Raw genomic sequence first — 13,311 nt, 5'->3', positions numbered from 1 at the left:
AGAAGGATGTTGAATCTCAGCTAGAGGTGATGTATGGTGACCGCGCGAAAACCAATACCAGCTTGGCTTGGTGTAAGAAAATTCTTGAGGAATCACATGAATGTTGTCTAAATTGAAGTGACGAAGCAGAGTGTGAGAGTGACTTTCGTCCAACAGACATCTGACCGGACATCTAAAACTTTTATAAACTCTACCTTCTTCACTCATAATTTCTTATAGTTATCATGAAATTAATATTTTTGGATTTTACAGAATTAGCCAGCATCATTTTCATGTCAGGCAAGAGGATACATGTCCGATCGAGGTTCGTACAAAAATGTGCTTTGCAATCAGTCAAAACAGAATATGTACATGTCTTAATAACTAATAAAAGCCCGTAGTATTTACGAATTACTTGAAATTTACACATTTTAGCGTTAGGAAGTTCATAGAAAACATAATATATTTACTTCATCATTATAGAATTACAACAGTGTTATAAGAGTAGTTTTTCCAAAATTCTCAAAATATACATTTGGCTGATATGCTTGATTTTACTCGGAACATCCACGGATGTTTTATTCTAAATCCCTCACTTCGAAAACAAAACGACCATTATTTTTATATGACAACAGCCGATATCAGTTGGGTGTTTTTAAACAAATTTTAATTTAGGATACAGATGTACCTCGTTGATAGGTTATATTGTAGCATGTAGATCCTTTTAACAAATATGCATCGAGCCCGCAAACAATACAGCATTTACCGCAATTAGTTGTTTGACACCCCACCGGTTACCAATTATCGTTTTGTACTGTAAAAGTCAAGTGTGAAGTCGAAATGTAAATCAAACATTTGGCTAGATAGCTGCGCGGAAACACCCAATGCCCCCCTCCCTCAAAAAAAAGTGGTAGTGATATGACCCAGTGGACAGCCTGTCAAAACCTGAACACAGATCAAACATGAAAACAGGAAGGAGGGGTACTGAACAGTGAAAGTAAAGCAAAATAAAAACAATGAACGGTCCAAGAACAAGAAGTGTAGTAAAGAGCAACACAATTGGGCAAAGGCGTCCTATGTAAGTGGCCATGGTACTGGACTGCCAATCTGGCGAGTTGTGTTCCAAACAACTTAGTGCCGTCTATTTATTTATTTATTTGTGTATTTTCACAACATTATGCACTTTCCGTCGGGTCACTAAAATGTTTGTTCTCTCGCTGTAGTCTTGGCGGTGGTCATACTATACATTGGTTGCAGAGGATGAGTCATATGGTAACAATACGATACCGTCACAAGTAAACGTAATGAATAGTAAGAGCAGGTGAGATACCACATAGACGTCTCACAGAAATGAAAACAACAAACAAACGGTTGTGAACTATGTTACAACAAAGGCATTCAAGAGTTAAGACTCCAAAACGGGACACTGCTTCAAAAACGTTAAAAAACATATTTTTCGACAGAGCAGAGATTGAATAAAGCGAACAGCGAAAAAAAGACCGCACGAGGAAGGTTTCAATACGGTTTGCCTGTTTGGTAGTCCAGCATCGTAACCACTAATCCACGACGCATCACGGGGAAGGGGGTGTGATGGGGCGTTTCCCTTGTAAGCATCTTCGAAGAACAGTAGGACCTAATTTAAAAGTCATGACATTCGCCACTCGTACTTGACTACTTAAACAACGTATATAAAAATGTTTTTGCAAATATGAACTGCAAAACACGAAAGCATAGTTGTGAGAACCAACTCGTATTGGTACTTATTTGTTGTAAGGTTATCAACCTCAGTTGGACTTACATAAATAAATATGAATATTTTATTGAAGTTACCTGAAGTGACCGAAATTAGTGACTTGGTTGCTGTTGGTTCAGAAGTGGAATTAAAATTCATGGTGAAAGGATACCAGTGCTACGATTCGCTGATCACATTGCAGTCCTGAGTGAAAGTAAAGAAGAATTGCATGATCTCTCGAAGAACAGTATAATGATTATAGAATATGGATCGAGAGTAATTCGAAGAAAGACGAAAGTAATGAGAAGTAGCAGAAATGAGAACAGCGCGAAACATAACTTCAGGATTGATGGTAACGAAGTAGATGAAGTTATGGAATTCTGCTACCTAGGCAGTAAATAAACCAATGACAGACAGAGGAAGGAGGTCATCGAAAGTAGACTAGCAAAGGCAGAAAGTGCATTCCTGGCCAAAAGAAGTCTACTAGTATCAAGCATAGGCCTTAATACGAGGAAGAAATTTATGGGAATGTACGTTTGGAGCACAGCATTCTATGGTAGTGATACATGTACTGTGGAAAAAACGGAACCGAAGAGAAACGAAGCGTTCGAAATGTGGTGCTACAGACGAATTTAGAAAATTAGGTGAACTGATAAGGAATGACAAGGTTCTGTGCAGAAACGAAGAGGAACGGAGCATGTGGAAAACACTGACAAAAGAAGGGATAGGATGATAAGACACGTGTTAAGTCATCAGGGAGTAACTTCCATGATACTTGCGGGAGCTATAATGGGTAAAACCTGCAGCGGGAGATGGTGATTGGAATACACCCAGGAAATAATTGTGGACTTTGGTTGCAAGTGCTACTCTGAGATGAAGAGGTAGGCACGGGAGAGGAATTCGATGAGGGCTGCATCAGATCAGTCTAATGAATGAAAGTCAGTTGAGTGTGTGCCGTGTGCAGCTAGCTGCTCTCTGTGACACACTTTCTGCGTCCTCACAGCTACAGCCAATGGACTAGAGGATCAAGCAAGGGTGTGTGACCTCTCATGGGGCTTTGCGGTGGTCAAACGAGAGTGGTGGTTGTGCGTAGGGCAAGAAGACTTAAAAATACGTTGAGAAGACTTAAAAATCACTCATTGGCATAATTAATTACGTAAGAAATAAAACACATGGATCCGCATAAGGGATAAATGTTACACGGATATCCTTCTGAAGTGAATCAAGACTCGAATCCGATCATGCGATATGTGACTGTGTAAGTCAACTAACTGGGAAGTCATAGACACCCGAATTATAATAAGAGATGGTGTAGAGCATTGCTGTCTGGGGGACAGCACAGGTTCAGCAGCGTATTAAGGAGTACTTTACTTCTTATTGCACTTCCACATCTTATTTTTTTTTTTTTTATTTTTCGCCTTTTCCGCCTTAATGCATAAGAGAAAAATCACAGTGCCAGAAAATCCATAACATACGCGTCTCCAAAAGTTTATTTGGTTTTCATATCAAAATTCTCACAAACTTATCCTCTGCTTGTTTCCTCTATTCCAAACCATCTAAATTAGCCATGTTACGACACCGTCGATCAATTCCACCCAAATAACTTTGCATTTCTGTTGTCAACAGTTCTAGACATTTTTTTTGCGTTATCATTTCTTTCAACCGCTTACAGCGACTGTGGTAAGTATTTCTAACAGGATTTCAAACTCTTCGCCAAAAAATTGAATTTTTTTGAATCACCATTGCTGGACTGCCCTTTTTTAGAAGCTTTACGACACAGCAGCCGTCCTCACACGGTTAGTGATTGTAGTAATTGTCATCGTGAAGCACGCCAGACATTCTGCCCGCTGTGGTTGCTGCACGCTCTAAGCTGAACTGCTACAGTTCACGGAACGTCAAGTGCTCCTCATTATGATTTGCGACCGCAACGCTCCGTAGTGACAATTCCCTGCTGCATTTGTCGCAGGTTCTTTGGGAAATTGGCGCATTAGCGAATGTCGAAACAGAGCGCAGAAAATCGCGAAAAAAGTTCCGGGCTTCTCGACAGCTTGGAGAGTGATTTGAAGATAGACGAACACTAAATAATACCGAAAAATGTATTAGCGCTTTGCCTTCCGCCCTTGATGGCCACGCGGAGACGGTATGCCGCATCCATGATTCAGGGATGAGCGCTGGCCTCGGAGCGAATCCGCGTGGCGGATGTCTAATGGCAATATACCTGCCAGCCTGGATATCGTTTTCTTTAGAGTTTCCACATTCGACTAGGTGACTCGGAACATTTTGAAAGCAATCTCACATTTCCAAATTCTATAACAAAAGACGCATATGAACGGGGTACACAGATTGCGATCGGCAGAGGAAGGGATGGGGGTAGGGTGCCCTCAATCACAAACAATGATAAATGCAGATTAATTTCCCAACACTGTCTAGATCCGGCGTAAGGAAGGGAAAAGTGAATAAGGCATCGTGCACATTCTCAAGAGTTATTAGACGAATTTGTAAGTTACCATACTATGTTCCAAGGTCGAAGAAGATTGTGGAGAGAAATAAACTACACTGGTCGAACGTGTCCAAAGTCACGGGCGTTATCATATGTACCGCTTCTTCTTATAAAGATGGGACGTCATTAGTTCTGTTCCAAATGAGCACATATTATAAATTTGGAACTTAGTATTTGAAGCAAACACGTATAATTTGTTATTTCCAAATACATCGTTCTAGTTTAAATGAAGTAGATAGAATTAAGGGTAATTCATTAAAGCATTTAGTCTCATGAGAGTTTTTTGTAGGTAGCGGCCAGCGTACTTTCGATGACTACTTCTACCTAATCTAAGCCTCAATACGTAGAACGATGTTAAACTTAAATTAGTTTTAAATGTAAAGACATGAGAGGAGATAGCCTGAACAAAGTATTATGGGCTAATAGAACAACGTAAAATTCAATTTCGAGATATCGCTGGTAGAATAGTATTTAGAAAAGACATGAAAACGAAAATAGATATTTCAAAAAATTGTTGGTGGTATATACATTCTGGGCTGCAGCGACTCATACCAGTTTTGGTGGTTCTACTCCTGTGAAAGAACTGTGCGGAGGAACTGTTCTTAGTGAGAGCTGAACAGCAGCAATGTTCTTCGTCTGCTCAAATCACGCGTGCTCCGTAGATTTCTGTTACGAGGATTTTCCTGAACATTTCATTTGATGTAAAACGGTAACTGCTGGAAATTCACTGTAGCAGCTTTAGGGGGATGAGTATTAAAGTCCATGAGGAATATGTCGAAACGAATTGTATCTAGAAAGATGAACACAGGGACTGCTCTTTCTCATTCTTATTACTCTCGTTCGATACCAAATGAAGATGAAAATCACACAACAAACTTCTAAAATTAAGCATCCATATTCTAGGACGACTCAACCGCACTGTTACCTTTCCACAGAGATGATCCGATTGTAAATGCTATCACTATCGCTAACTAATAAATGGGTGACTTCAATCATTGTGCGAACTGATGTAGGGTTATTCTGTGAACAGCACGTTATGCTATGAATTATCATACAAATTCAATTTTTGTGACCTACGACACACACACACACACACAGACACACACACACACACACGCATACACACACATAAAACAAAGTATCTGCGGTGCAGAAAAACGACTCTAAGCCACCGGTATTCATTGTTTGGTATAAGTCAAGTTGTTGCTGCGAATAAGAAGCAGTAAATCCGGATTCAAATTCCGAGCTGGCACAAACCTTCAGAATTACAATTTGTGGGGGTATTTAAATGATATATTTTGACTCTATTCTATCATTCATGTTAACTGACTTTTATATCGGTTCTTGGTACAACTACTTCATAATAATAAAAGAAAACCACAAGATTGACCATGTTTATAATTAACGAAATAAATTAAATATAAACAAGCAGAATCTTGTGGTTTTCTTTTATTATTATGAGGTTGGTGTACCAAGATATTTCGTTAACTGCCTACAGTTAAAGACAGCTGATGGCCCCGTAAGCTGAAAACTCGTTGACAAAATAAATTAAAACTGTCGGACTCCCAAAGCTTTGTGTCTTTCGTAAAAGACAAAATAGCTGAATCGGACGCAAACAAAAATAAATGTGACATCATTTTAAACTTTACTTTAAGCGAGAGGTATTGACTTCATAAGTACACATGAAAACATATTTTACGGTTTACCAGGCATACAGACGTATTCTTTGTAATTTTCAATTGTCATGTAGCACGTAGAAGAACTCACGCTTTCCTATTACTAATATCTTACTAATTTTAAAGCTTTTGAACTTGTAAATTTGTTCTAGGTATTTCAGTACTGTAGACAGATATGTTACTACTAGTCTTAATGAACCCCCCTCAGCATCTGAGACCATAACAGTCCGCCAAGTATTCCGAGACTATAACACAACCATTTCTCCGCCAAGTATCTCCCACTGAGCAGCAAAATTCGTTGGTGATCTATTGCAAGTATTTCCCATTTACTGAATGAAGAGATGTCATTAATATCTTGCTCAAACATCCTCGTGCGCCATATCAAGCGCTTAAGTGCTCTGAACAAGTTACTGTCAAGTTACACGTGTTAGCATGTCGTCAAACAGGGATTACTTGCGTCAGGTAAGACATGATAAGAGATATTCTGTCATGCAACAATAGTACATTTGTTTGATATCAGTGCTGCTGACGCTCATACTGTTGTGATTGACGTTAGGATGTGTCACAAGTGACATGTATATAAGTCGTTGGAATGTAAGATGAAGGCAAGTTTTGTGAAAAGCATCTGCAGAGCAACATGACGCGTAAGTTTCACAGCTCATATTGCAGATATGTCTATACATTCGCTTTACTAGAATTTCTATTGTAGAGGACACGTCCCTGTTACGAATTACATTTCATATAGAAAATTGTAAGTGTCACAGTCACTGACACTGCACTTCCACTTGGGAGAAAGAAAATTCAAAGCTTCATCAGGCCACGTTCCTGTATCTAATAGTAATGCCAGGATATTTTCATTACATTAGACATTGCGGAGTTCCTTCTCCATTGAATCTCTATCCGAAAATGTGTTGCATTGGATTTTGTGATGTACAGTCATAAGAACGTATCCTTTATCTGAAAATCAACTTTACTTCTCGCGTACAATATTGTCTTATATATCCCGTTATACAAGATAAGAGATTTTAACCCCGCTTGACACACTACATACAAACGAAATGTGTACTTGTGTAATTAATACTATTCAGATGATTTAAATAGATCAAGAACAATTGATCCATTAATGGAATGCTGTATATTCTAGAATATTACCTATCTGAAACACATGTGACATTTATTGTATATAGTGGACATCAAAGCGGAGATTAAACCTGACATCATGAGGACAAGAAGGACTAGACTTTGTGTCATGGACCTTTGAGGTTTTGACGTACAGCTCACAAAGGCTGCCACTAGACTAACAACACCGTCTGTTCACTCTCAGAGATACACTTCTTAATACTCGTACATAGTGATGTCAACTGCTGATCTTTCTATGAAGTGATTACGGAATATAGTTTGACAGTCGAGATCGGAGTGAATCCCATTCAATTAGACTGAATGAAAAATATGAAGAGGCATTGAATTATATATCATTATTTCCGCGTAATGATAAAGCAGATGTGCAGTTTATATTCAGCAGTGAGCAGTTAGGGTTAGAGCATTGCAATAAGGAAAAATCGAGTCCCGTAACGTCTCTAATGCCTTTTTGTTTAAAATCCTAAGTATACTTGTTGTATCAGTACTATTGCAGAGATAAGAAATTTGTTTCTCTTTCAGGACCGACACTTCTTGTGAAAGCTGTGCTGGTGACGTTGATCGGATGCAGCAGTGCAGCTTCCATCCGCAAAGCGATTGTGGCAAGTGTTCACTACCAATAACCAGAGTGTATAGCGTATTCCGTCACACTGTGACTGCTTGTCTAATACCTGATTAGATACCCGTTTCATCTAGTAACCAAGTGAAGCATCTCTTATTAAGGCTTGACATTCACTCAGTTCCTCTCAAATTTCTGTGCACACAACACAAATAATAAAAGAAAACGTTTTCCGAAATTAATTCCTAACCCATTCGAAAAATCTTTTGATACATATAGCCACTAATTAGGGCAACAATGTGGAAAAATGTAGCCCTTTGTCTGGTTAACGTTTTCATAACAGACACTTCACGGGTTTTTTAATTGTTGTTAGATACTGAAATAAGATTCATAATCATAGTAACCCTAGTGATCGGTTACATGCGTGAAGTGGCAAAGTATCACACTAGAAAGTGAATTACATATGGACTTGTGTTATCGATAATCAGGTGTTAATATGTTATTCGCCTTCGAAACTGGGGCATATCGTTCTTTCTCTGTGAACGATCTATTTTCTCTGACACATGGTTCTTGCAAGGCATGATACCTACGTTCAGGAAAAGTGAATGCGTCATTTCGAGAATATAGACTTCTTTAGAATTTTATATCAGGCATCAGATAACACACACTAAGAGAATACTGTGTTATACGGCCTATCCACATCTTTTTGGTGGAAGACAGTACATTGGAATCTAATAACCGATGAGCTAATGTAGGCTCCTTTAAGGTACTGGAGGTATGACATTTGCCACTGACTTCACCACCCACAGCTATCTTTACTTTATCATAAAAATAAAGCTTGATCGTCACGTAAATTGAAATTAGTTCATTTCTCACATTCAGATTTCCCTAGATCAAACTCTCAAATAATCAGATGCTACAAATCGGAGAATGCTAAGTATATTAAAGTTCACTATATCCGTCATTTTCGTCACGACAGAAACTGTAGTGATATTACAAACTTTCCAAATAAATTGTTTACTTTTCAGTCTCAGTTATACAATTTCTTCATTTTTATTCAGTACTATCCAGTACGATCTGTCTCATCTTCAGGTTTCTGAAATTGTGTCAGCAACAATGTCTGTATCGGAACTGGACATAAAAATCATTGTAATACCAATAGGGACACCATCGGTTGTTCAGGAAATTACCCGCCTCTACCAATAGAAACTAGTTCTACTGTACGGGAGGTGTGAAACAGCAACTGAAAACTAAAACATGATTAAAACTGATCTTAATATTTCAAGAATTTTTTATCAATATTCAATGGCGTTCAGTAATCAGAAAAATCATCTCCACGATTGATTTACATGCATGTACTGTAAATTATAGCATAAGAATTATGAGCAGAGCGCGCAGATAACCATTAAATTTCTTCCAGATGAGTGCAACATGTCAGGGAGCATCCGGTCCATTTCCGAATCCAAACAGCTGCAGAAGTTTCCTGCAGTGCGAGCCGTCAGGTGTCGCAACGGTCATCCCGTGCCCAGCAAACCTTGAGTTCAATCCAAAGCTGAAGGTGTGCGACTTCCCAGACCGAGCTGGCTGCTCCTCATCCTCGCCTGATCCTGCTGAAGACAACAACGGAAATGGTGGGGGATCAGGTGATGGCAATGAAACAGGTGGAGGTTCGGGCGATGGTGGAATTGCACCTCCGCCACCTTCCGACGACCTCCCCACTTGCCCATCATGGAATCCGGAAGATGTCACCCAGCTTCCCAATCCAAAGGACTGCAGCAGCTTCTTCAAGTGTGACGAGAACGGCGTTGCCTGGCTTATTCCGTGCCCAGCCGGCCTAGAGTACAATGCAGAGCTAAGGGTGTGTGACTACCCAGAAAATGCTGGTTGCTCGACTTCGTCATCGCCAAGCAACCCATCTGATGATACCCCTTCCGAGGGAGAGCAGGATGACGGAAATTCAGAGGGAGGCAGTGAGGCAAAACCACAACCATCAACTGGAGATGTTCCTACTTGTGCAGCATGGAATCCGGAGGACGTCACCCAGCTTCCAAATCCCAGTGACTGCAGCTCCTTCTACAAGTGCGACGAGAATGGTGTGGCTTGGCTCATACCGTGCCCACCTGGACTTGAGTACAACGATAAACTGAGAGTCTGTGATTACCCTCAGAACGCTGGTTGTTCGTCATCAGCTGCTCCAAGTAACCCATCTGGCAGCGAATCCTCTGACAGTGATCAGAACAATGGAAATGCTGACTCTGGTAACGGTGAAAGCCCACAGCAACCAGCCAAAGATGCTCCCACCTGTCCACCTTGGAATCCAGATGACGTCACCCAGCTGCCTAACCCCAGTGACTGTAACAGCTTCTACAAGTGCGACGAGAACGGTGTTGCTTGGTTGATACCGTGTCCAGCGGGCCTGCAGTACAACGCCGAGCTGAGGGTGTGTGATTACGCTGGACATGCTGGTTGTTCTGTTTAAGTTTATCGAGGACTACATTTAGAAGATAGCTAGATCTGCATTAATGAAGTAGTGTTTACATAAATATTTAAGAATGGATGTTATATCTGTGCTATCCATCCTTAATCCGAAGTATTTATTGTGTGATGTCACAAGACGCAGTCTTGGAAAAGAATAATATTTATTTATCAAGTTATTATAATTTTATGCACAGAAAGACTGTTGGATTTTATATTTCAGAATAAAATGTGCACCACGTAACTTTCTGTTTTATTTTTGGTTCAGTGGCACAAATGCTGACATAACTATTGTAAGTTTACTCTAGCCATTTAGAGTAACACTCGTAGGAATACATGTCATCTGTTTGACGTATTGGAACATTCAGTCTAGGAACTCTAACTACAACGAAAATTATGGTCTAAAATGATTTAAGTTTCTTTTAACTCATAATTTACGTCACCTATCTTTTTGTTTATTCTACACTATCAATAAATTTCGTTTTATAAATTCCAATGTTCTTTTTTCTGCATTATTTTCCTTATTGATAGATTTTTTTAGGGAAGTATTCATGAGAATAGTTGCTGAAAAATATAGTCTTTTACGCCCGGAAATATCATTCTTATAAATGTAGGCAGCAGCCTTTTCAATAGTCGCAAGGGCAACTGTCCGGATGATTGACTGATCTGGTCTTGTAACACTAACCAAAACGACCTTGGTGTGCTGGTACTGCGAACGGCTGAAAGCAAGGGGAAACTACAGACGTAAACTTTCCCGAGGGCATGCAGCTTTACTGTATGGTTAAATGATAATGGCGTCCTCTTGGGTAAAATATTCCGGAGGTAAAATAGTCCACCATTCGGATCTCCGGGCGGGGACTACTCAAGAGGATGTAGTTATCAGGAGAAAGAAAACTGGCGTTTTACGGATCGGAGCGTGGAATGTCAGACCCCTTAATCGGGCAGGTAGGTTAGAAAATTTAAAAAGGGAAATGGATAGGTTGAAGTTAGATATAGTGGGAATTAGTGAAGTTCGGTGGCAGAAGGAACAAGGCTTCTGGTCAGGTGACTACAGGGTTATAAACACAAAATCAAATAGGGGTAATAAAGGAGTAGATTGAATAATGAATAGGAAAATAGGAATGCGGGTAAACTACTACAAACAGCATAGTGAACGCATTATTGTGGCCAAGACAGATACGAAGCCCACGCCTACTACAGTAGTACAGGTTTATATGCCAACTAGCTATGCAGATGACGAAGAAATTGAAGAAATGTATGATGAAATATAAGAAATTATTCAGATAGTGAAGGGTGACGAAAATTTAATAGTCATGGGTGACTGGAATTCGGTAGTAGGAAAAGGGAGAGAAGGAAACGTAGTAGGTGAATATGGATTGGGGCTAAGAAATGAAAGAGGACGCCGCCTGAAAGAATTTTGTACAGAGCACAACTTAATCATAGCTAATACTTGGCTCAAGAATCATTAAAGAAGGCAGTATAGATGGAAGAAGCCTGGAGATACTGACACGTTTCAGATAGATTATCTAATGGTAAGACAGAGATTTAGGAACCAGGTTTTAAATTGTAAGACATTTCCAGGGGCAGATGTGGACTCTGACCACAATCTATTGGTAATGACCTGTAGATTAATACTGAAGAAAGTGCAAAAAGGTCGGAATTTAAGGAGATGGGACCTGGATAAACTGAAAGAACCAGAGGTTGTTCAGAGTTTCAGGGAGAGTATAACAATTGACAGGACTGGGGGGAAGAAATACAGCAGAAGAAGAATAGGTAGCTTTGAGGAATGAAGTAGTGATGGCAGCAGAGGATCAAGTAGGTAAAAAGACGAGGGCTAGTAGAAATCCTTGGGTAACAGAAGATATATTGAATTTAATTGATGAAAGTAGAAAATGTAAAAATGCAGTAAATGAAGCAGGCAAAAAGGAATACAAACGTCTCAAAAATGAGATCGACAGGAAGTGCAAAATGGCTAAGCAGGGATGGCTAGAGGAAAAATGTAAGGACGTAGAGGCTTATCTCACTAGGGGTAAGATAGATACTGCCTACAGAAAAATTAAAGACACCTTTGGAGATAAGAGAACCACTTGCATGAACATTAAGAGCTCAGAGGGAAACCCAGTTCTAAGCAAAGAAGGGAAAGCAATAAGGTGGAAGGAGTATATAGAAGGTCTATACAAGGACGACGTACTTGAGGACAATATTATGGAAATGAAAGAGGATGTAGATGAAGATGAAATGGGAAATACGATACTGCGTGAAGAGTTCGACAGAGCACTGAAAGACCTGAGTCGAAACAAGGCCCCCGGAGTAGACAGCATTCCATTGGAACTACTGACGGCCTTGGGAGAGCCAGTCCTGACAAAACTCTACCATCTGGTGAGCAAGATGTATGAAACAGGCGAAATACCCTCATACTTCAAGAAGAATATAATAATTCCAATCCGAAAGAAAGCAGGTGTTGACAGATGTGAAAATTACCGAACTATCAGTTTAATAAGACACAGCTGCAAAATACCAACGCGAATTCTTTACAGAAGAATGGAAAAACTAGTAGAAGCCGACCTAGGGGAAGATCAGTTTGGATTCCGTAGAAATGTTGGAACACGTGAACCAACACTGACCCTACGACTCATCTTAGGTTCGAATCCTGCCTCGGGCATGGACGTGTGTGATGTCCTTAGGTTAGTTAGGTTTAAGTAGTTCTAAGTTCTAGGGGACTGATGACCTCAGACGTTAAGTCCCATAGTGCTCAGAGCCATTTGAACCATTTTGAACTCCGCCGGGCGAATGCGTGACCTACGTTTCTAGCATTTGTAGACTTAGAGAAAGCTTTTGACAATGTTGACTGGAATACTCTCTTTCAAATTCTGAAGGTGGCAGGGGTAAAATACAGGGAGCGAAAGGCCATTTACAATTTGTACAGAAAGCAGATGGCAGTTATAAGAATCGAGGGGCATGAAAGGGAAGCAGTGGTTGGGAAGGGAGTGAGACAGGGCTGTAGCCTATCCCCGATCTTATTCAATCTGTATATTGAGCAAGCAGTGAAGGAAACAAAAGAAAAATTCGGAGTAGGTATTAAAATCCATGGGGAAGAAATAAAAACTTTGAGGTTCGCCGATGACATTGTAATTATATCTGAGACAGCAAAGGACTTGGAAGAGCAGTTGAACGGAATGGATAGTGTCTTGAAAGGATGATATAAGATGAACATCAACAAAAGCAAAACGAGAATAATGGAGTGTAGTCGAAT

General features: G+C 39.9%; 1 protein-coding gene across 1 annotated transcript in view; it reads left to right on the top strand.

Moving 5' to 3' along the window:
• LOC124798869 (chondroitin proteoglycan-2-like) overlaps positions 1-13,311 on the top strand; it is a 70,354-nt gene that overhangs the window by 9,426 nt on the left and 47,617 nt on the right. The window contains exons 2-3 of the mRNA XM_047262402.1: positions 7,547-7,626; positions 9,004-10,023. Coding sequence (XP_047118358.1) covers positions 7,547-7,626; positions 9,004-10,023 — 1,100 coding nt within the window. The remainder of the gene's footprint in view (positions 1-7,546; positions 7,627-9,003; positions 10,024-13,311) is intronic.

The sequence above is a fragment of the Schistocerca piceifrons genome, chromosome 5 (assembly GCF_021461385.2).
Source record: "Schistocerca piceifrons isolate TAMUIC-IGC-003096 chromosome 5, iqSchPice1.1, whole genome shotgun sequence".
In the NCBI taxonomy this organism is placed as follows: Eukaryota; Metazoa; Arthropoda; class Insecta; order Orthoptera; family Acrididae; genus Schistocerca; species Schistocerca piceifrons.
This window is presented reverse-complemented; position numbering and strand designations above follow the sequence as displayed.